The following is a 22,275-nucleotide window of genomic DNA, read 5'->3' as shown; positions in this document are numbered from 1 at the left end:
TCATAGTGACCCTATAGCATACAGCAGAACAGCCCCATAAAGTTTCCAAGACTGTAATCTTTATGAAAGCCAACTGCTACATCTTTCTCCCATGGAGTGGCTGGTGGGTTTGAACCACTGACCTTTTTGGTTAGCAGCCAAGTGCTTAACCACTGCACCACACCCAAACCAAAAACCCAAACCCAATGCCATCAAGTCGATTTCAACTCATAGCCACCGTATAGGACAGAGTAAACTGCCCCATAGGGTTTCTAAGGTTGTAATCTTTATGGAAGCAGACTGCCACATCTTTCTCCTGAGGGGAGGCTGGTGGGTTTGAACCACAGACCTTTTGGTTAGCAGCTGAGTACGAACTACTGTGCCACCGGGGCTCTTTAAATGTGCTACCCGTAAAAAAGAAAAACCAAACCCGCTGCCATCAGTCGATTCTGACTCAGAGTGACCTTATAGGACAGAGTAGAACTGCCCCATAGGGTTTCCCAGGGGCAGCTGGTGGATTCGAAATGCTGACCTTTTAACCATTGCACCACCCACTGCACCACCAGGCTCCAAATGTGCTACAGTACTATAAAAAAAGCTTTAAGTTATTTATTTCTTAAAATAGAAAGTCAATCTCAATAAAACGTCAAATCTTAGTAAAATGATCAATTTCTGTCATACCAGATCATAACCCATGGAAATTAGGCAGGCTCTGAAATCTTCGTGATCCATCAGGCCATTCTTCCTCTGTTGACAGATACAGGGAGCAGAGAAAATGGACATGAGCAGCAGTGCTTGACAAAATGAGCAGAGCACCATGAACAAACTCCGAGCACAAAGGTCACCACCAACTTACAGGATGGATGGAGCCAACACAAGGAGGCTACAAAATAATTTCTCAGAAAGAACAAAGCCTAGGGGTAGGGGAGCTAAGACCAGGCAAAAGTGAGAGACTACCTACGAAAAACCAAAAGCAAAACCAAACCCACTGCCATGGAGTCTATTCCGACTCATAGCCTATAGGACAGAGCAGAACTGCCCCCATAGCATTTCCAAGGAGCAACTGGCGGATCTGAAGTGCCAGTTGGCGTTAGTAAATATTCTGTGTCCTTGTCAACGTTTTAGGAAACAGACTTACAATGACAGCATGAATACGGTTTCACACATTTTTTAATGTCCTTATTTCTGACTTTCAAATAACTAAAGAAACTACTGTACCCTGTCAAAGTGGTTGAAAGAAGCTCTGAACTCATTCATCTGCTCCTGGGTGATGCCCTTAGCGTCTCTCGTGAGGATCTGAGTCTCGACCTCATTGATGGTCCTGGCAATGGTTGTCAGCAGTAACTCCCATCCAACACGAATGTGCTACCAAGGAAAAGAGGAAATGATCAACTCTAGGTTGTTTCAGCACATCAATTTTGCCTCTTTATTCTCACAACAGGAGAGTCGACCCAAAGGGATGTAAGCAGAGCTTACTGTAGACTTTCCTCTATTTTTCAAATTCTACTTTTCCACTTTTTGCAAGATTCTGTAGTAGGAAATAATCAGAACTAGCAGCAGGGTTCTAACAGTCACAATAGGCACTAGATTAAATATACAAGGTATATTCTTCTTGTCACTAAAAATAGTTTTCCATTTACCAAGTAGCAGGATGGGCCCTGGATTATATCCACTGGCTCTCAGGGAGATCAAACTGGGCAAAACTGGAGAAAAAAAGCAATAGTCCAATGTGTGGTACTTTCTCCAAAGAAGCGTAAAGGATTTACTGGAGTGATAATAATGACGTTTTTGTTGTTGATAACAATGATAATTAATATTTAGTGCTCTACAGAGTTCACAAAGCTTTTTCACATATAGTGAGAGGGAAGCTTTAAAGACCCCCAATTCTTACACTTACAGAACTTACCAGGAATAAACAGAGACATGTGTATGGAAAAAAAAAAAACACGCCCTGAAAAGGTGAAAAGCTCACAGTTAGATGCAACAGTAATAAAGGCGTGTCTGGCTGCTGTACCTCCATGGTGTAGTTAGTGTGCTTGTTGTCAAAGACCAGAGCCTCCTGGATGAGCTGATGGTCGCCTTCCAGCTTGTCAATGTTGTTCTTGTAGTTAATGATGTTGTGCTCGTACTGCTTCAGCTGGTTCATCTGGTCTTCCAGGGCTCCTGTGATCTGGATGGAGCTCCGGGCAATCTCCTGACAGATGGAAATGGGCCCGCAGGAACAGGGTGGGAAACAAAGTCAGCAAACCCCATCATTCCTTACCCTGCTTCAGGTACTAAGCTGGCATTGGGAAGCAGCAAAGTCACTTGGTTTTCTCAGACAGAGTGGGAACCAGGGGTGTGTCACAGAATGAAGCGTGTTCTGGTTCTAGTCACTTTAAAGACTGGAGAAAAGTCACCCAAGAGCCAAAAAAGAGAAGCAAGAGAGGTAAGTAATGAGTTGTTTCAACCTGACGGCAGTGAGGATGAAAGCCTCCTTAGTCGGCCGTGACCCCTTTGAAGGAGGAGGGGGGTGTGCCGCATGAAAAGAGTTGCCAGATAGACTTAAGACCACTAGGTACTTCATCCGGCACAAGAATTCATGTTTTTAGATGTTTTCCCCTTCAAGAAAAAAATAAATATTTGATCACCAAAAGGGAGGTGGGGAGAGAAATACATGGCCTAATAAATGTGTTCTGGCTGTTCTTGATGACAGGATGAACCCAGAGATCAGTGTCATTCAAAGACTACTTTTCCTTACATGTTCTAAAAATGCCAAGTGACTCTCCACACGTCCTTCTTAGTGATAAAAGTGATAGAGTGGTTTAAAACCCAGGCCAAAAATTGAGAAAAAGCCCTGTCAACTTTCTTAATAACAAAATAATCAGATGGCAGCAGGAACATCCTGTTGCTCCTCAGTGTGCCCCTTCGGACTCTCCGAAGTACTGACGTCCACGCACACATATTGTCTGTAACAGCCAGGCGCTGAACAGAGGAAAACCCAGAGTGACAGGGGAAAGGTGCTTTCACAGCACTGAGGGGGGCTACCAGAAACTTCTCACAAGATGTGTCATTTATGAGCTGTGTCCGCTAAGGGACGTATTTCAAGGCCTGTGAGAAGCTCACTGAACGGCGCCAACCTACCTCCATCTTGTTCTGGATCCAGGGCCCGATGGCATTGGCCTGTGCGGCAAACTGGCGCCGCAGGCGCTCGTTAGCATGCTGGCGAGCCAGCTCCTCCTGCAGGGACTGGTCCCGGATTGGCACGAGCTGCTTCACCTGTAGGCCCAATGGCAACAGGGGTGAGAAAACAGCTTTGGTCCAGTATGTGCAACCACAGGATAAGGTAACAAGGGGAGCGGAGCAGAGAGGTGGGGGGAGGGAGGACAAGAAGGGGTCAGAAAAGACAAGACAGAAGAGATGGCAAAGGTGAAAGGAGGACACAGGAGGGAAGGGAAGGACATGGAGGGCAAGTGGGAAGGGAAGGAAGAGGGATGGAGGTGTTTACTGAGCCTGTTCTGTGAGACACGCCCTTCAGACAGTGTCTAAGCTTTCAGATCATGGTTGGCCCTCCCCCCAGGAACCCTTCATTCCAGAACATCTACTTTACTGTCTTCGAGCCCAGCATTTAAGTACATAAGCCTTGCTTCAAAAGTTCACTAAGTGTCCCTACTCTAGAGAATAGAGGGAGAGCCCAATGGAGCACTGACTGTCACCTTGCACCACCTAGTGCCTGCTGGAAGACTGAACGAGCCGAAGGTTATGTAAGTGCCTGTGCTAAGAACAGCAGCGTTCCTCCAGCCAGGGGCTCTCAGCCTGCAGCACCCATTCCATGGGGTCCAGGGTGCAGACGGTTTTTAGTGTGGACAGTTTGTGAACTTCGATGAGGGGAAAATGACATCTGTACTTTCACTGTCTCTAGTTGAAATTTAACATTTCCTTCAATTATGAATGTGGGCAGTAAATCCACCATGGTATTTAGCAGTACCTGTGACCTCACCACAACAGAGATCACAGACATTCTCATATAACATTACCGTTACTGCCTGTACCTCAAGACATACACACACATCACTACTTCAAAATCATATTGTTAAATCTTGTTTTTAAACGTGCTAATAAAGGGGCATAGAAGTTACTAACGCTAACCTTGTTTTTAAATATTTTAATAACTACATTTCCATACTGTTTGCTTCCTTTGTCATCATAAATACTTTTTATGCATTTACAAACGTTATCATCAGAAGGGATCCAGGGCCTTCCCAGACTGCCAAAAGGATTCCTGACACAAAAAAGTTAAGAATCCTGTAAAGTTCATGAACTCAATTCCTATATAATGTTGGGCCACTGAAAGGGTTCTATCTGGCCTACAAGCTTTCCATTCAGTTTAGAAATATGCTCTGTGAGTTCCATGTTAATGCCTCAGTTCTCTTTGAATCAACAGTTGAGCAGAAATCTTTTTGTATCATTTGCAAAACTGCTGGTAAACACTTATTCAATATCCCAATAACGGAAGTCCACGTGACCAATTTTGTTTTATAATTCACTGACAGGAGAAAAGTTTGTTTCACTTTAAGAAATAACCTATTTCCTGTTTTTCAAGGAAACTACTTAGCTCAACATGTTTCCTTTCTCACTTTTGCTTCCAAGAAGACCGTAGCTAAATGTAAACTTAAAAGTAATAACTACCAGCTCTCAGAAAAAAACACACTCCTTCCTCCCATACATTTTTTTTTATTCTTCTTTTGCATGGCTTATAACTAACATATTTCACCTACTTCTCACTTATTAACTATCTCATTATTAGACATTTTGTATTTACAACAATAGCAAAAATCTACTATCCAAAAAAAAAAAAAAAACTATCTTGCACACTAACAATGTAAGTCTGGCAGTAATGAACGCCGAGGTGCAAGGCAAGAGTAATGCTGGCTGTGACAGTTAAGTTTATGTGTCAACTTGGCTGAGCCACGATTCTGAGTGGTTTGGCAGTTATGTAATGATGTAATTTGGTAGTTGTGTAATGATGTGGTCATCCTCCATTTTCATATAACACTTATTTTCGCATAATGACCCAGTCTTTGGAAACTAATCATGTGGATAAGTGAGGAGTGGGTGTAGTTATAACTAAGCATGTGTGTTTTTATAGTAAGCTATCTCAAACCCACATGGTACAGTTAATCCTTATAGACTATGTATTAACATGATAAAATGACTAATTGTGCAATAATTTAAACTATGAAAAAAATTTCTCTTAAGAATGAGACAAAAAGGCTCAAATGATCCCATTCTGACTATAATATTTGCTGGCAGTCTCCCAAAATTTAAAAGGCAGCAGATTAGTAAGAATACTTTAGCTCCCCAGGTAGAGTATAGTTTTCTAAGCAATTTTTCTGCATTTAAAATGCACACACATTTGGGAAATTGTTCATTCCACATTCTGAATATTCTTTAATGAAGTACTATAGGCAAGCCGATTCCACCAAATTTTCAGCTGGAATTTTTTAAATAATTTCCCCTATAGTATCGTTGTCATAATCTGTACTGGTTTTTGCCAATATTTATAAGGTTTTCTTCCTTAAGGAAAATAATGTCTACTTTCTTTTCCCACAAACTGTAGAAGCTGCTGAATGGCAACATATTTCATATGTGGAATGAGAAGTAAGTTTGGGATGAATGGAAAACCTGATCGTGATGCAGAATCAGCCAGCCACTCTAATTTGCCAAGGTTCCAGCCTGCTCCCTGAGCCTAGGCTTTAAGGAATGACTCATGGTGGGCGTCACCGTTTAGGAAGCACTGAGTATCTGCTTAGGGTGATGGAACACTTGGCAATGGACACTGGTGATGGCTGCATAACATGGTTAATGTACAGGCAGTCCCAGATTACAAATGAGTTCCGTTCCGAAGTCTGTCTTCAAGTCAAATTTGTACTGAAGCTGGAACAATGAGGTACAGTTTCTGTCTAACACCAGTTAGTCCAATGCTTTTCTTAGTTTATAGTATATAGCGTACCTTCCTATGCATAAAAAACATTAAGGAAAAACTTCCAAATACACTAAAACATCTTTTGCACAATAATACAGTAGTAATAATTAAAACATTAAAACATGAGCACTACAAAATAGCGCCCGTTTGTTATTATGAATCATTGTATGTACCTCAAATTTTTCATATAATAGGTTTATGGGGGTTGGTTTGTAATTACAGGTTGTACGTAAGTCTGACGTTCGTAACCCGGGGATTGCCTGTAATTGGTGTCACTGAATCAATTGTACGTGTAAAAAATGTTGAACTGGCAAATGTCGTATTATACATAACATACTCAATCCTTAAAGCGCCCACCTTGTCCCACTTGGCCCGGAGTTCATCCATGGTGACAGTGCTGTACGGGTTGCTCGAGCTGATTCGGATGCTGTAGCTCTGGATCACCTTCTCCACCTCATTCTGGATAGCCGAGATGGACTGCCTCTCTCCATCCGCCTCCGGCAACGTAGCCTTGAACTGCTCGTGGGCAGTGATCAGACTCTGAACCAGGGACACAAGTCAAGAAAACCAGATCATACTTCAGCGTTCGTTTTATAGGCCTCCACATTCCCCTCTGCAGACATGTGCATATACTTTCAGAATTCTCTGTTAGAAAACATTCTGCATGCTTTAGAAAAGCTGTCTCATGCTCAGAAGTCAAGTTCCTTGAAAATGGGAAAAAGATATCACTATTCAACAGTCTAATATCCATTTAATTGATGGATATTAATCTAGAGTCTTCAAAAAATTTTTTCTTTTTTAAAATGTTTGCTTTCATTATTTCTGGTCCCCAACTATTGTTTAGGTCTTGCTCTCTCCACTAACAAGGAGCCCTGGTGGCACAGTGGTTAAGCACTCAGCTGCTAACTGAAAGGTCAGCAGTGCAAACCCACCAGCCACTCCACGGGAGAAAGATGTGGCAGTCTGCTTCCATAAAGGTTTACTGCCTTGGAAACCCTATGGGGCAGTTTTACTCTGTCCTGTAGGGTTGCTATGAGTCAGCATCAACTCGACGGCAATGGGTAACATGATGACTCCGCTAACAAACAGAACTCAACTTAGCTGCTCTTCCTAATTACCAGTTTCACATTGCAGTCTTCCAAAAAGAACATCTGCTGCCTTTATACCTAAAGCACATCCTAGTCTTCGAAAAGAAAAGGCCACAGAAACCTATTCTTTCCTATAAAGCTCTGTAAAACCTACATTTATCAAACCTTTTTTATACTTTGGCCTTAAAGTGTAAGACAGCAGTCCTTTAGGTTCAGCAGTAGGGAGACCTCACTGCCATGTGGATTGCCTTCAAGTGAGAAGTTAATGCTCAGTTTGGGTGCTGCAACAGGTCAGCTGCTAACAGACCTTTCACTAAGCAAAGAAACGACTTTGTGCATCGAGTGTGGCTTTCAAGGCATACGTGGAAGTCTCGCTTATTCCAAAAATAAAAGAAAGGGCCATTAACCTGTGCTTAAGAGTGCACGCACTACCATCCAAACCTCTTCCAGAACACAACTGCAATGTTCAAAGAAGTCATTTCCTTCCCCTTATGCCCAGGTGCAAATCCTTCTAGAATGTGTCTTGAAAGAAAGGTATGGGTCAAATCTCAACCTTCAGTATTTCCTTATACTTTTATTATTTTTGATGACACATATATTTTACAGAAAAAAAGAAAAAGTCTTTTCTGTTTATATTCTATTATACATCAAATTCAATGAGGTGTTCTAGAATTCCCGTTCTTCAGAATGTTATCCATAATTTGTTATGGTCCATACAGTCAAATGCCTTTGCACAGTCAATAGAACACCGGTAAACATCTTTCTGGTATTTTCTGCTATCATGCTCATGAGGAACCTGTACTTAGATCAAGAGGCAGTCGTTCGAACAGAACAAGAGGATACTGCATGGTTTAAAATCAGCAAAGGTGTGCGTCAGGGTCTTTCACTACATTATTTAATCTGTACGCTCAGCAAATAATCCAAAAAGCTAGACTATATGAAGAGGAACAGGGCATTAAGACTGGAGGAAGACTCATTAACAACCTATGAAGTGCAGATGACACCACCTTGCTTGCTGAAAGTGAAGAGGACTTGAAGCACTTATTGATGAAGATCAAAGACCACAGCCTTCAGTATGGATTACACCTCAACATAAAGAAAACAAAAATCCTCACAACTGGACCAACAAGTACCATTATGATAAATGGAGAAAAGATTGAAGTTGTCATGGATTTCATTTTACTTGGATTCACAATCAATGCCCATGGCAGCAGTGGTCAAGAAATCAAACGATGCATTGCATTGGGCAAATCTGCTACAAAAGACCTCTTTAAAGTGTTAAAAAGCAAAGACGTCACTTTAAGGACTAAGGTGCACATGACCCAAGCCATGGTGTTTTCAATTGCCTCAGATGCATGGCAAGGCTGGACAATGAATAAGGAAGACCAAAGATGAATTGATGCCTGTGTTGGCGAAGAATATTGAATATGCCATGGACTCCAAGAAGAACAAACAAATCTGTCTTGAAAGAAGTGGAGTGAGAATACTCCTTAGAATTGAGGATGGCAAGACTTCAGTACCTAGCAACAACAACATACATCAAACTCACTGTCTAACAATCTGTAAATAAATTGGGTCCTGGCTGTTTGAGAGTAATTTAAGTCTTGTTTACAACTTTGAAGTTTCAGAAGAAATTATAAAGCAGGACATTTTGGATCAGCAGGAGGCAGAAGGTGCTAATTTGTAAATTTTCTTATGCAAAAAACCGGTAATAGGCACACATTTTGCAAAGTAGTTAATTCAGCTGCCAGCAAACTCATAAATTTCCATGAATAACACCAAGTGTATGTGGGTATGTATATATCAGTGGTTCACTGTTCTTTACTAAAGAATAGACCCTTTTAGATACAGTTACCATTATTGATTGATGTTAATTTGGTTGCAGCAAATAGCAGTAAACACAATTTTAAGCTAAGATTCAAAAGTTAATCTGGGCTTTCTAGCCACGTGTGTCTTAGTAAAAAACAAATGAAATGGAGCTCCAGGTTTAAATTGAAGTTCCTTTCCAATGCAGTATGAGTGCTGAGTTGGAGTTCAATTACCTGGATTTCCTCAATGCTGTGGACGATAAACACGTCTTGCAGATCCTCCATGGCGCCCTCCATCCAGTTGTTGAAGGGAGCAGCCCTCTTGGCAAACTCCAGATGCAGCTGATCAATGGTTTCTAGCAATTTCTCAGTTCTCTGAAGATTAAACAGAAGCAGGCATTACCACAGACTACACAGAACTCTGAAAACAGAAGCAGGCATTACCACAGACTACACAGAACTCTGAAAACAGAAGCAGGCATTATCACAGACTACACAGAACTCTCTGAAAATTCAAGTAAGTATTCCAGAACAGTAAACCATCATCAGACATTTCATTAAGCACAACGTTCCCATCATTTGCCAGAGTATACAAAAGATTAACAAATGCTCAAATGATTAGGCTAAGGCCCGGCAGGTCTCTGAAAGTGCCTTCTGTATCAAAGACGGACTTAATAACACCCAGCATACTTTTATTTTTAAAGTACTCTACTAAAAAAAAAAAATCAACCCTGCTATCAGCAAGTTGATTGCGGCCCCATGTGTTACAGTGTAGAACTGAGCTGCCTAGGGTTTTCTTGGCTGTAATCTTTATGGAAGCAGACTACCAGGTCTTTCTTCCATGATGCTGCTGGGTGGGTTCGAACAGCCAACCTTTGGGTTCGTGGTTGAGTGCAAATCATTTCCCCCACCCAGGGACCTGAAGTACTCTATATGCTACTTTTTTTTTTTTTTTTAACTGAGATCCCACATACAGTATAGAGGACCTTGCTTTTAGTGGTGTTTTATAAATGAGAGGATATCAGAAAATCTGGAGTCCCTGGGCGGTCCAAATAATTAATGCACTCGACCGGGGCTGCCGTGAGTCGGAGTCAACCTGGTGGCCACTGAGTTCTTACTGACTGTTATTTATGTAAGTGTTATAATTGGAAAAGCCAAATCCACTCTGTTTCATATCAATTTTTCCTTACTTCAATGATTATTTGTTGCATTTTTCTTTTGCACATCTACAGTTAGGCTCTTCCTGATTTCCTGCCTCAATTTACTCTTACAGAAAGATTTTTGGCAACTTACTGTAATTATGATTTGCTAACCAAAAGGTTGGAGTTGGTTCAAGTCCACCCAGAGGCTCCTGGGAAGCAAGGCCTGGTGACCTACTTCTGAAAAATCAGCCACTGAAAACCCTATGAATAGCGATAGTAGCCGCACGACACGCAGAACATAATCAATGTCACTCAACGTAAATTATTATGTTGGCAAATATTTTGCTATGTATTCTTTTCACCACGATAAAAAAGTAAATAAATAAAAATCAATTTAAAAAACAAAAAAGAAAAGAAAACCCTATGGAACACAGTTCTGCTCTGACATACATGGGGTCACCGTGAGCTGGAATCGACTCCATAACAACTAGTATTGGTAACAGAAAATTCAGAGTATCTTCCTCATTTTCTAGTCGCCGTGTACAGAGATGTTGTGTGCCTTTCCCAAAGCCACCTGCCTAGTGAAGGTAGAAGGAACTGCAGTTTAAAGTCTTCAAACCCTCATTCAGGATTTAACGCAGAGATTCTCTCTTGCCTTCCTGGTCACGTGCAATCACAAGGCTTCACACCGCAGAGAATAATCCTGGGCTTCTTTCATGTGACCAAGGTAATGGGGAGCAGAAAGGGGGAGCATTCCGTTCTGTAGGGCTTCCTGAACGAGATTCAATCATTCTCCCGCTGTAAAAGACTGGAGCTCTGTTACATGCCTGCTCCGCTCTTGCTCTCAACATTTCTTTTATTAGGTGGATATGTAACAGTCATTTAGCATTTAGGAAGACTGAGATCACTGATTTTAAAAGCTTCCTCAGAGTCAAGATGAAAAGACTCAGAAAGCTGGTAACTGGATCTTTCTTTCACATTTATGAGTCTTCAGTGATGCAAGATAATTAGCTATAAATTAAACACCAGCTACTTACTGCTGGTGGTGTAAATGGTTAATGGACTCAGCTGCTAACCAAGAAGTCAGGGGTTTGAGTTCACCCAGAGGTGCCTTGGAAGAAAGGCCTTCCAGAAATTCAGCCGTTGAAAATCCTATGCAACACAGTTCTCTGATACACATGGGGCTGCCGTGACTCGGAGTCAACCTGGTGGCCACTGAGTTCTTACTGTTATTTATGTAAGTGTTATAATTGGAAAAGCCAAATTCACTGTTTGATATCATTTTTTCCTTATTTCAATGATTATTTGTTGCATTTTTCCTTTGCACATTTACAGTTAGGCTCTTCCTGATTTCCTGCCTCAATTTACTCTTACAGAAAGATTTTTGGCAACTTACCGTAATTATGATTTGATACAAAATGGGTTTGTATCATTATCTTATTATACCTGGATTTTTTTAAATCAAAAGTGTGCTTCAGTGTTACATGGATACATTCTAGCACAAAGCTACCACTTTCCAATTCCTTCTTTCCACCTTTTTTCCTATTTAGAGTCTCTTTTCACTAGATAATCTGTTTAGCTTTGTATACATAATGCCACAGAAGAACAGAAAAATAATAGCAGTGACTTAATTAAAGAGCTTCTATTAAAAGATTTCATGTCAACAGGTGCCATAAAGACTTCACCTCCAGGGCCTCTCTCCTCTTCTGAGTAAGCGTCCCCAGTCTGTCCCACTGGTCACAAATCTTCTGGCACCGATCATTGATATTCACGGCATCGTGATAGTCCAGTTCACTATTAAAAGTGAAAACGAAGATTAACTCTTCAAGATTACATGAGGAAAAATGAATACAGGCTCAAAATAAACAGAAAAAAAAATTTTTTTTTAAAGATGTGCTAGTTCAGGGTTTTGTTACTCATTGCCATTGCAAACATTACCGCTATTCTCTAACAATTCTGAGAAGAATCAGTAAAATTCCTGCTAGCCAACAGATTTCTAAGAAGAGAAAAACTGCCTTCTTAATGCCCCAGGCTAACTATATTCTTTCTCAGTTCCCTCAGCCAGGCCCCCAAAGAGCATTATTTTTATATGTCTGTGTACCTGTAAAGTAACCTGACTCTGACCTGGCCACAGTGACTAGAACATCAAAATGAGTCAAGAGGGGGAGGAGGTATCGGCTTGCACTGCATTGTGTCCTTGGCGCCTCTCAAAGGGCACGCACCTCAGCCCTGGATGGGAGCGTCATGTCCAGAAAAGGCACTGTGCCTCTACCTGGCACGGGAGGGGTTTCTACAACACAACCTGAAAAGCGCCCTCCGACTTACAGGCACAGATGCTGAATTTAGTACTATGCCGCTGGTGAGAAAGACAAGAAGAAAGTGATTTCTCACTAACTCTTTGCTTTCGCTCACCAGGCTTGTCTATACATCTTGTTGTTAGCTGTTGTCAGTCTGAAGTAGATTACGAGGACTTTCTTCCTAGTTCATCTTAGTCTGGAAGCTCCACTGAAACCTATTCAGCATCATAGCAACACCCAAGCCTCCACTGACAGATGGGTGATGGCTGTGCTTGAGGTGCACTGGCCGGGAATCGAACCTGGGTCTCCCGCGTGGAAGGCGAGAATTCTACCACTGAATCACCACTGCCTTCCTGTCTACACATCCTACATGGGATCTTTGGGAGATGAGGTATTTTGAAGTTGACTTTACAGCAAATGTTGACTAGAAGGTTAACCTAGTTATTTCTAGGGATAAAGTTTGAATCATATCCAATTTAATCATCCTTTAAGTTCAGACTGAAAGCAAACTCATAGAAGTTTAAAGACATATTCAGGAGATTTCTTCCAAAATAGTACAAGATAAGACAACTTTTAGGAAAGTCCCTCCTAGCCTACCAAATCCATTTCCCTGAAGCTTCAATTTGTTTATTTTTTCTTTTGACCTTAAATTAAGGCAACGGTTATTCATTGCTTATTTGTGTTTTTTTGTTGTTGTTTTCCTTAAAGAGTATTAAACTTGTCCTTCCTGGATTTTATTGTTTCTGTTACTGAATAAAGTAGACATATATTGCAGTTAGTTGATGGTTCTTTCAGCAGGTAAGAAGCTCCATATCACCTCATTAAAGCTTGTCCAGTTCCCAAGAGGAAACAGCAGCTTTCTACATATAGATACTTTTCACTAGACTGAGGTACAAAGTGAAAAGGTTATGGCTCTTCAGAATGCAAATATTAAAGGGAAGAAAGACTTATCCCAAAAACAAAAATCTGAGAATCCTTCTACAGACCCACATCGCAGACAACAATGCTCACCCCGCACAGTTATCTTTAGGCGATGCATTTCTCCATTTTCTCTCTAATTCCTACCTTTTTTTTTTAAGAGTTCTACCTAAAACTGTTCTTAAGGAGTTAGAGTTCTAAGCTGTGCATAATTAGTTTTCTAGGCACTTTGAGAACTGCACAAAAATTTTGATTTATTATTTTAAGAAGAAAAAAACAAACCCATTGCCATCGAGTCAATTCTGACTCACAGCAACCCTCTAGGACAGAGTAGAACTGCCCCATAGTGTTTCCAAGGAGCGCCTCGTGGATTCAAACTGTCAGCCTTCTGGTCAGCAGCTGTAGCACTTAACCACTATGTCACCAGGGTTTCCATTTTAGGAAAGGTAAGGAGAAAAGGGACATTAATTAGTGGCAGCAAGATGAGCACAGACTTAAATGCTGTCTATGATCATCTCTTAACTATGAAGAAATAGGCACCAGGGATACTAATAATATAAAATGATTACTCAAATTTTATAGGCAACACTTGAAACCATTTCAAATTGCTTATAGGAACTATTACAGAGTGATTAAATGGCTTGAGTTTCTTTTCATCCCCTTATTTTATTTGTGAGTACCTACTAATGAGCAACCAAATGGTCAACAGTCAAGAAGCATGAGAAATAAGACAATGTAAAGTCCACAAATACACTGGATCTGAAGACCACAAATAATTAAGGGTTTACAAATACAATGTAAAGTCCACAAATACACTGGATCTGAAGACCACAAATAATTAAGGGTTTACTGGGGCAAAGCCAAAAAGTTAGACACTCTTAAAAGAGGCCATATCTGTTAATTAAGGGGTTTGCTCTCATGAAAAGTGAGCAACATGGGACTGCAAAAATGTATTATATTAAAATACACTTTTATTATTTATTTTGAAAAGTTACCACTACGTGAAACACTTTAACGAGCTGGTAGACATGTAAGCGATAACACAATGAAGAGGAGAAGAGTAGAGAATGACATTTTTTAGTTATCAAAAAGGGGCACAGGTCTTTTAAAAAAGCTTGAGAAATGCCACATTGAGGCCTCTGTCCTCCTGGAGGGTGTCTTTGAATGGTGCGGACCTTTAACCTTTAAAGCACTTGGCTGCCAACTGAAAAACTAGCGGTTAGAGTCCAGCTTTCCAGGGGTGCCTTGAAAAAAAGACCCGGAGATCTACTTCCGAAAAATAAAACACTAAAAACCGTATGGAGCACAGTTCTATTCTGACACATATGGGGTCACCACAAGTCTGAATCAACTCGACGACAGCTGCTTTGTAATTGGTCCTCCCGGAGGGTGGACTCAGCAGTAGAGATGGGGACTCTGTCACTTCGCCTCAGTTTTTAAACTAGCCTGGGTTCTATGATGAATGATGATGGCATTGGCTAGGTTCCTCCCGTAAGATAAAAAATATGAAAATGAAATATAACTTATTTTATGATACAGAAAAGTGAGGCAGTAATACTTGTCTGTTCCTTCAGAGGTAAGACAGTAATTTTTGTTTTGTTTGTTTCTTGGACGGGCAATATGATACCATTTCCTGCACTCCACCTGGGTTAGGCTGCCCGTCAGTTCCACACCCCAGGCCTCCAGGTTTATTTCTCATCCTCTGGAAGCTCAGCTCCCTGTGCTGGGGGATGAGGTGCTGCTGAATGAAAGGACACGGCAATCCTACCGCAACTAAAGAACCGAAGTCGCAGTCAGTTTATTTATTTAAAAAACCGTTGGTGTCAAGTAAACTGACTCAGTGACGCCATCTGTGTTACAGTGGAACTGAGCTACACAGGGTCTTCTTTTTTAAAACTTTTGTTTGTTTATTTTTATAAGGTTTTCAATGGCTAATTTTTTGGAAGTAGATCGCCAGACCTTTCTTCTGAGGTGTCTCTGTCTCAGGGGTGACTCCAACTGTCAGAGTAAGTGAACTGTTTGTACCACCTGGGGAGTCCTTTACTTATTTAAATGAACAAACAAAAATAACAAAAACCAAGGAAACCTCCACCACAGAGTTCTCCAGCTGGGTCCATTCTAAATTTAGTCTAGAGAAAGAAAGGCAGACCCCTGAGTCCCTCCCTGGTGGCGCTCTCGGGAAGCTCTCTGTGGCATCCTTACATTGTACCTATGACCCGATCAGGTTCACGGGAAAGAGCAACTCAGCTAAATGTCAGCAGCTGTGTGCCTGGAAATAGAACGTACTTCAGCTCCTGGGCGATAGCAGCAATCTGTTCCACCCGGTCCTGGTGGGCTGCCAGGTCACTCTCGAAGGCCTCGTGTTTCCGCAACAAAGCCCGGACCTCAGTTAGGGACGCCGACTCATAATCCTTCTGCAGCAAGATCTGCTCTTTGCCTGGAAAGGTTGCAGCAGGGGTTATTAATACTCTGATCTCATGCCGCAACCTCTTCCTATCAGCAGAGCTCTGGCTGATCATTAAAATTCCAACGAATCAAGAGAAGTGGGGGGGCAGAGTGACAGTACTGAAGAGGCAGGCAAGTATTTCAGTTGGAATTCAGGAACTGGAATCCCACTAATGGTGCACCAATTCCCATTCCATTCCGAGCTCATGTCTACGAATACCTCATAAATACTGATGCTCCTCCAGATTTCTAAATACAAATTTATATTATTCATTAAAATACAAATTTGTGTTATTCATAACTCTAAGCAAGACATATTTGATTTTCCAGTGTCACACTCAGTTAAGTTACTAACCATTAGCTCACAAAAGCTACCTGGGTTGGTGAGACCAAAGATTTGTTCTCTATTTGCCTACCCCACTGGTTCTACCCTGACCCCAATTCTTTTTGTGGTTAAATGCAGCCTGCATTTTTTTTCCTGATAATCCTAGCATTTTTCCTTTCTGAACCTCTACCGATTTCCTCAGAAATATTTCTTAAATCTCACAACTTCTGTGATCCTCGTAACTGGGCCCAAATTTAATCTCCGGCTGGTGACCTTTAAGAATTTAATTCTACAAAGCTAGAAAAGGAAGTAAATCCTCATATATTTAATGATCACATATAGACCAACTATGTGCCAGTTACTAATTTACTTTATAAATAAAAACTCATTAAATCTTCATAAAAACCAAATGTGGTAGATATTACTGTTATTCCCATTGTGAAGAGGGCAGTGAGGCCCAGAGAGGTTAGGGATTCATCCAAGCACACAGTTAAGCGTTGGAGCTGGGACTCCAACCATGTCTGTGACTACCTTGCTATGCAGTAATAAAGAGCCAAACAGTGATAAAGCAAAAGGGAACCAAAGGACGAGAGCAAGCCTCCCTGACCTTTCCTCACAATAGATTATTACGTGATGGGGAGAGTGTTTTATTCTTCTACTCCAGCAAGAAGGATGCCACTATTTAGTCCAGCAGGCAGCCAAAGAATATTATGAACATATTAGCATGGCTATGGAGACATGGCCTGAAAGAAATTGGGAAATCCAAGGGAAAAAAGTGAAGCTAGACTACAGAAAATGATACCTTGAAGTCTTCCTTTCCAGGTAGATTTTCTAAGTGTGAGATTGTGTTGCTTTGTGGAACTTGTATCTGGGCCAGGGCTGTGCGACCCACACTTAGGGACTAAGCAGATACTTGCTGAATCAAACAGGGAAAGACCGAAGGAGGCCAGAACTTACACAGGTAAGTGTGAGAAGAACACATTTTGGGTGCCATTTTGTGAAAAAATATATTATCTGCTGTCCTTCCCACCTCTCCTAGAAAAATTTAGTAATAAGACAGCAAAGCAGGAAAAAGAGAAGACACCTGCCTGCAGGGTCAGAGAAGTTAGAGACAGAGTTAATAACTGGCCTTGGCCCTTCTGTCCACAGCTCAACTCTCATTTTTCAAAATCCAAATCTGAGTCGAGTCCACTTACCATATGCCCAAGTCTCATGTGTTGAAGCCTTCTGCCTAAACTTCTCAGCCAGATGCTCCACGCGTTCCAGCCTCCGTATCTCATTGAGCAGCCATTCCTCGTAGCCCTTCTCGGCCTGCTCCAGCCTCTGCCAAGCCCCAGCGATGTCCTAGAAGAGTGTGAGGACAGAGAGAAGGCACATTCGTTATGTTTCGGCTCTCAGCTTCTTTTACTATCACTCAACATCACGCATTTGACAGCGTCTTCCTGGCTGTTTTTCTTTTCCTTCCCTTCCCCGCACCCCCAAACAAACCATTCAACTGGTTTGGTTTCCAAATGTTTTATCATTGGGGGATTTTAGTTGTACCATCAGCTAATAAAACTTGATGCTTCCCCAGATTTAACAAAGACTTACAGGATTTTAGTTTTCTGGCTAGAAAAGTTGAAGTTTCAAAGTGAATCAGTTCAAAATAACTCTTACTTGGTGATGGGGGCCAATCACCCACCCATCCGTTCAGTCATCAACAACTATTTACAAAGCATCTAGTGTGTGCCAGGCATGTGGGAGAAACTTTATAAGAGTAAATAACACCTAAAAAGTCCTCCAGGGGCAGTGGTGGCTCAGCGGTAGAATTCTTGCCCTCCATGAGGGAGATTAGGGTTCGATTCTCAGCCAATGCACCTCACGTGCAGCCACCACCCCATATGTCAGGAGAGGCTTATGTGTTGCTGTGATGCTGGACGGGTTTCGGCGAAGCTTCTAAACTAGGACAGACTAGGAAGAAAGGCCTGATGATCTTCTGAAAATCAGCCAATGAAAACCCTATGGATCACAAAGGTCTGATTCTCAACTGACCACGGGGATGGGCGCAGGGCCTGGCAGCATTTTGTTCCATTGTGCAAGGGATCACAATGAGTTGGGGGTTGACTAAATGGCAGGGAACAACATAAGGTCCCCTGTCCCTTGCTTTCATGATTGTGCGGAGATAGTATACAAGTAATTAACCAAACAAGTTAATTTGAGCTATGAAGGAAAACAAAGTAGGGTCAAGTGATACTGTGGGGAGGGATGGTTCCCTTGGGCAGGTTACAGAGAAGACCCCTGGTGAGGAGGTGCATTTGAGCAGAGTCCTCACTGCAGAGAAGACAAGCCATGTGAGGAGCAGGGCACAAGAACTCAGGCCAAGGGAACAAGCTGAAAGCCTGAGGCGGGGATGACTCTGGTATGTTGGGAGAAGGAAAGAAGGCCAGTGAGGCAGTGGTGTACGGAGTGAGGGGCAAGGAGCTGAGGTCAGTGAGGTTGGGAAAGTCAGACCAGGTAGAAATGATCTGAAGTGGTGACAAACAGTAAATAATAACAAATTTGGATTTTATTCTAAGTATTTTGGGATGTCAAGGGAGGCTCTGAAATAAAAGGAGGAATGTCTGATTTTCATTTTGAAAGATCACTGTGGCTACTGTGTGGAGAATGAATTTTAGGGAGAATGATTCAGCCGAGAAGAAGAAACTGATGATACTAATAGGATCTTGAGAAGGTGAATAGGACAGGTCACAGCAGTAGGGAGGAGAGAGTACCTGATCTAACCCTGGGAGATTTCATGGGGGAAGATGAGACAAGATCACGAGGAGGCAGAGGAGAGCAAAAGCATTTACTGAAGGCCTGCTCTGTGAGAGGTATGATACCCGTGGCTATACCAGAGCCATGGGAGCATGGTGGTTAAGAGCTTGGCTGCCAAACAAAAGGTCAGCAGTTCAAATTCACCAGCCACTGCTTGGAAACTCAATGGGGCAGTTCTACTGTCCTATGAGTCGGAATCGACTCAATGGCACAGGTTTGTTGGTTGGTTTTGGTTTTATACCAATGGCAGGTAGGAGTCAAGAAGGCATGACGGTAGGTAGAAAAAGGAGTCCCGGGTGGTGCACACGGTTAAGCACTTGCCTGCTAAGCAAAAGGCTCAAGATTTGAGCCTACCCAGAGGTACCTCGAAAAAAAGGCCTGGTGATCTACTTCTGAAAAATCAGCCATTGAAAACCCTGTGGAACACAGTTCTACTCTGATACACATGAGTCAAAGTTGATTTGATGGCAATTTTTTTTTTTAAATGGGTTTAGGGAGGAAAAAAAATCAAAATGAAGTGGTTACTAATCCAAAATTATATCATGTAACTCCAAAGATTCACGAAATCAACACCTCCCTCACTGCCCAACAAAAGCCTTTGTGGAAAGAGGTGGGTTCCCATGGGGCCAGGAGGCTCCTTTCTCTCACACGCACCGACACCATCTTGCCCTCGGACGGCATGAAGGCAGGCCGGTTGCTGATCCTCAGCTTGGTCTGCAGGGTGTTGAAGTTGATCTCCAGCTGGCACTTCTCCTGCACCTTGGGTGGCTTGTGCTTTCGACGGTAGTCCCGGAAGTCCTCCAGCTTCTTCTGCATGGCTTGCATGGTCTTCTCAGGGGTCCGATTCTCTAGCCAGGGGATGGTGCGACGAATCCATTCCAAAAGCTGTTCCCAAAACACAAAAAAAGACTGCTGAAACTCACCTACCAAACTGCCCCAATTCAAAAACAGAGGCACCTAAGGATTTGGGATGGAATACCCTAATGCTCCTAAATGTACACAGGTGTGATTACAAGACCCCTGACTAAAAGGAGGGCGCTGGGGCACAGATGGAATCCTCAGTGCTTTTGGACACAGCATTCACATCGCCATTCCCATTCTGCCCCCCACCCACAGCCACCAGTAATCACCTCCATGAAACCACACACAGGTAGAAAACTGAAACGCAGCACGAGTCATGGTGTACAAAAATGGGACGTTCACAGAAAACTCAGGGACCAGACATTAGCAGACAAATGCTGGATGGAGCTTTCAAATTAAAAACAAACAAAATACCTAATGTGGTGGAAATGTGGTGTAATAAAATCAGCAAATGATTGGGGCTAACCTAAGATATACTTGTATTTTAAATAAGCTCAAATCTAATTAATCTCTTTTCTAAATAAATGTATTGTAAACCTGGGATTGATTCAATGCCAAAGTAGATTTTAGCATCTTAACTTCCCTTAACATTTAAGGAAATCCACGTGATTAAGTGAACATGGCAGCGAATTTTTAAGGATAAAGCACCCACCCCATCTCCTGAATTACTACCTCTGCCTTAGAGATGACCTGCTGATAATGCACTTAGCATCTACACTTTTGCCTACTGACCACTTGGAAGATCACAGCAGATTAGAATAAAAAATAAATGAAATGGTTCATAGTCTACGGGCTTGAGGAGAATCACTAAAAGGCCAAAGAAGACAAGGAAGGATGGATATATATTATTGAGGACTGTCTGCCCTTTGGTCCTTGTCATGCTTTGGCCCCTAGGTTTCTCACTGGTATTAAAACAATGCACCCAAATTGAATTTTTCCACAGCAGTAGTATGAACATAAAAAGTCAATCTCATTAGATTGGATTAATATAAATTACTCTTTGGGAAGACTGATTCCAAGCGTCCTGATACTTTTCCCAGTGCAGACCAAATGGGAGCTAAATTAAGTCAGACAGAAATCATTGGTCTCAAATATGTGTCACTGGGCTCAAGTTCAATTTAGAAAGGATGTGGCTGTGTACCTCACTCAGCCCTAACCTGTATCAGGGAAAACATGGAGCAGGTAGTGACAAGACTGCTGAGTTGCTATATATGCTCTTATAAGGACAAAAAGAGAAGCCATATGAAAAGTGCTGCTCTAACCAAGAACCTGGCTGAAGAGCCGTGGGCAGCACTACACAGACGCTCAAATATCTTGGACAGAGGGCTCTGTTTGCCAGATAACCCTCTGGATATTTAGATATACACATGCCTGAGCCACGTCCTCACACAGGCTGGGCAAGCTCCTTTGCAGTGGGTCCCTGCGTGGAAAAAGCTTCTGGGTATGGACAGCACCCCACGTGATGTCAGAAGCCAATGAAGCGGGGAAAAAAAACAAGGAATGCACTATCTTCTAGGGAGGTCCGGCCCTGGAGGTGCACGCTGAGAATGCAATCACATTCTACCATCTGAAACCACGCAAGCTCTCTCTATGTCTTGGGTTTGTTGGAAAGGCCATCAGGACGACATCTGTGCCAATAATTATGTTACTACAGGAGGAGGTCAAGTGTCTTTTCCTAGGTTTTTTTCCCCCATCTGAGATGAAAAATGCAAAAAAAAAAAACACTGAAAGTCCATGTTCACCATCCGTGCCTCACCCTCTGGGTGAGCGTGGACAGGGCTGCAGGTCCCCAGTTTCCTTTACCTCACTTGCTAGCCTCTCATATTCTTCCATCAGCCTCTCATTCTCTTGATTCACAGCAAGAACCTTACATATCCTGTTAGCTGCTGTCTCGGCCTGTAAAACACAATAGGTAAACAGGACAGCTCTGTCGACAGGGCATGCAGACACAAAACCGGGCATGGTGGGAAGCGGGAATGGGGAGAGATGGTGGGCTGTAAAGGGTGCAGACTCTGGGTTAGGGTGTAATCAGACTGAGGGTATGGCTGTTTAATACTGTGAATCATTCCACACTTTTTTTTTTTTTTTTTACAGTTTTCACACAGACTTACACGGCAGGCTGAATATACTGTAGGGGAATAATGGGGAGATACCATTAGTCCAAAGCACAGGCTTTGTAAAACACCAAGCAAGTTAGTGACAGAGATGAATGGGTCAAGGAAACCAAGCTCTTTGGTCCCTGCATAACTCCCTGACCACTCCACTGATCTCGTGATGTTGGGATGGAAAAGGCTCTGAATGGCATTAGCATACTGAAATCAAAGCAAAAATTACTGGGCCCTGAATATATATGTCATTGCACTTGAGATCACCTCTTCTCCTCAAAAGAATACGTAGCACGCACTAGATGGTAGCCTTCCACTCATGGCAACCCCATGTGTGCAGAGTAGGACTACTCCACAGGGTTTTCATGGCTGTGACCTTTCAGAGGCAGGTCACCAGGCCTTTCTTCCAAGGCACTTCTGGGTGAGTTCAAGCCACCAACCTTTTGGTTAGTAGTTGAGTGCTACATGGGGTCACCGTGAGATGGAATCCACGGCAATTGGTTTTTTTTCTCTTTTTTTTGGTTTTATCATTCCGCAGAGCTGAGGTTC

The 22,275-nt window shown here is 42.3% G+C and overlaps 1 protein-coding gene and 1 non-coding gene across 2 annotated transcripts in view; both read right to left on the bottom strand.

Annotated features, from left to right (window-relative positions):
• Positions 1–22,275, bottom strand: part of ACTN2 (actinin alpha 2) — a 75,400-nt gene that overhangs the window by 5,536 nt on the left and 47,589 nt on the right. Inside the window, exons 9-19 of the mRNA XM_010591032.2 lie at positions 21,425–21,517; positions 19,415–19,645; positions 17,164–17,311; positions 15,484–15,634; positions 11,668–11,776; positions 9,075–9,215; positions 6,302–6,484; positions 3,103–3,237; positions 1,994–2,173; positions 1,198–1,344; positions 661–726 (exon numbers count right to left, since the gene is read on the bottom strand). Of these exons, the coding sequence (XP_010589334.1) occupies positions 661–726; positions 1,198–1,344; positions 1,994–2,173; positions 3,103–3,237; positions 6,302–6,484; positions 9,075–9,215; positions 11,668–11,776; positions 15,484–15,634; positions 17,164–17,311; positions 19,415–19,645; positions 21,425–21,517 (1,584 nt within the window). The remainder of the gene's footprint in view (positions 1–660; positions 727–1,197; positions 1,345–1,993; positions 2,174–3,102; positions 3,238–6,301; positions 6,485–9,074; positions 9,216–11,667; positions 11,777–15,483; positions 15,635–17,163; positions 17,312–19,414; positions 19,646–21,424; positions 21,518–22,275) is intronic.
• On the bottom strand, positions 12,558–12,628 carry TRNAG-UCC (transfer RNA glycine (anticodon UCC)). The gene has a single exon. It is a non-coding gene; the product is annotated as a tRNA-Gly (tRNA).

Source organism: Loxodonta africana, chromosome 25 (assembly GCF_030014295.1).
Source record: "Loxodonta africana isolate mLoxAfr1 chromosome 25, mLoxAfr1.hap2, whole genome shotgun sequence".
NCBI lineage: Eukaryota > Metazoa > Chordata > Mammalia > Proboscidea > Elephantidae > Loxodonta > Loxodonta africana.
Note: the sequence above shows the minus strand (reverse complement) of the source record. Positions and strands in the feature narration are given on the sequence as shown.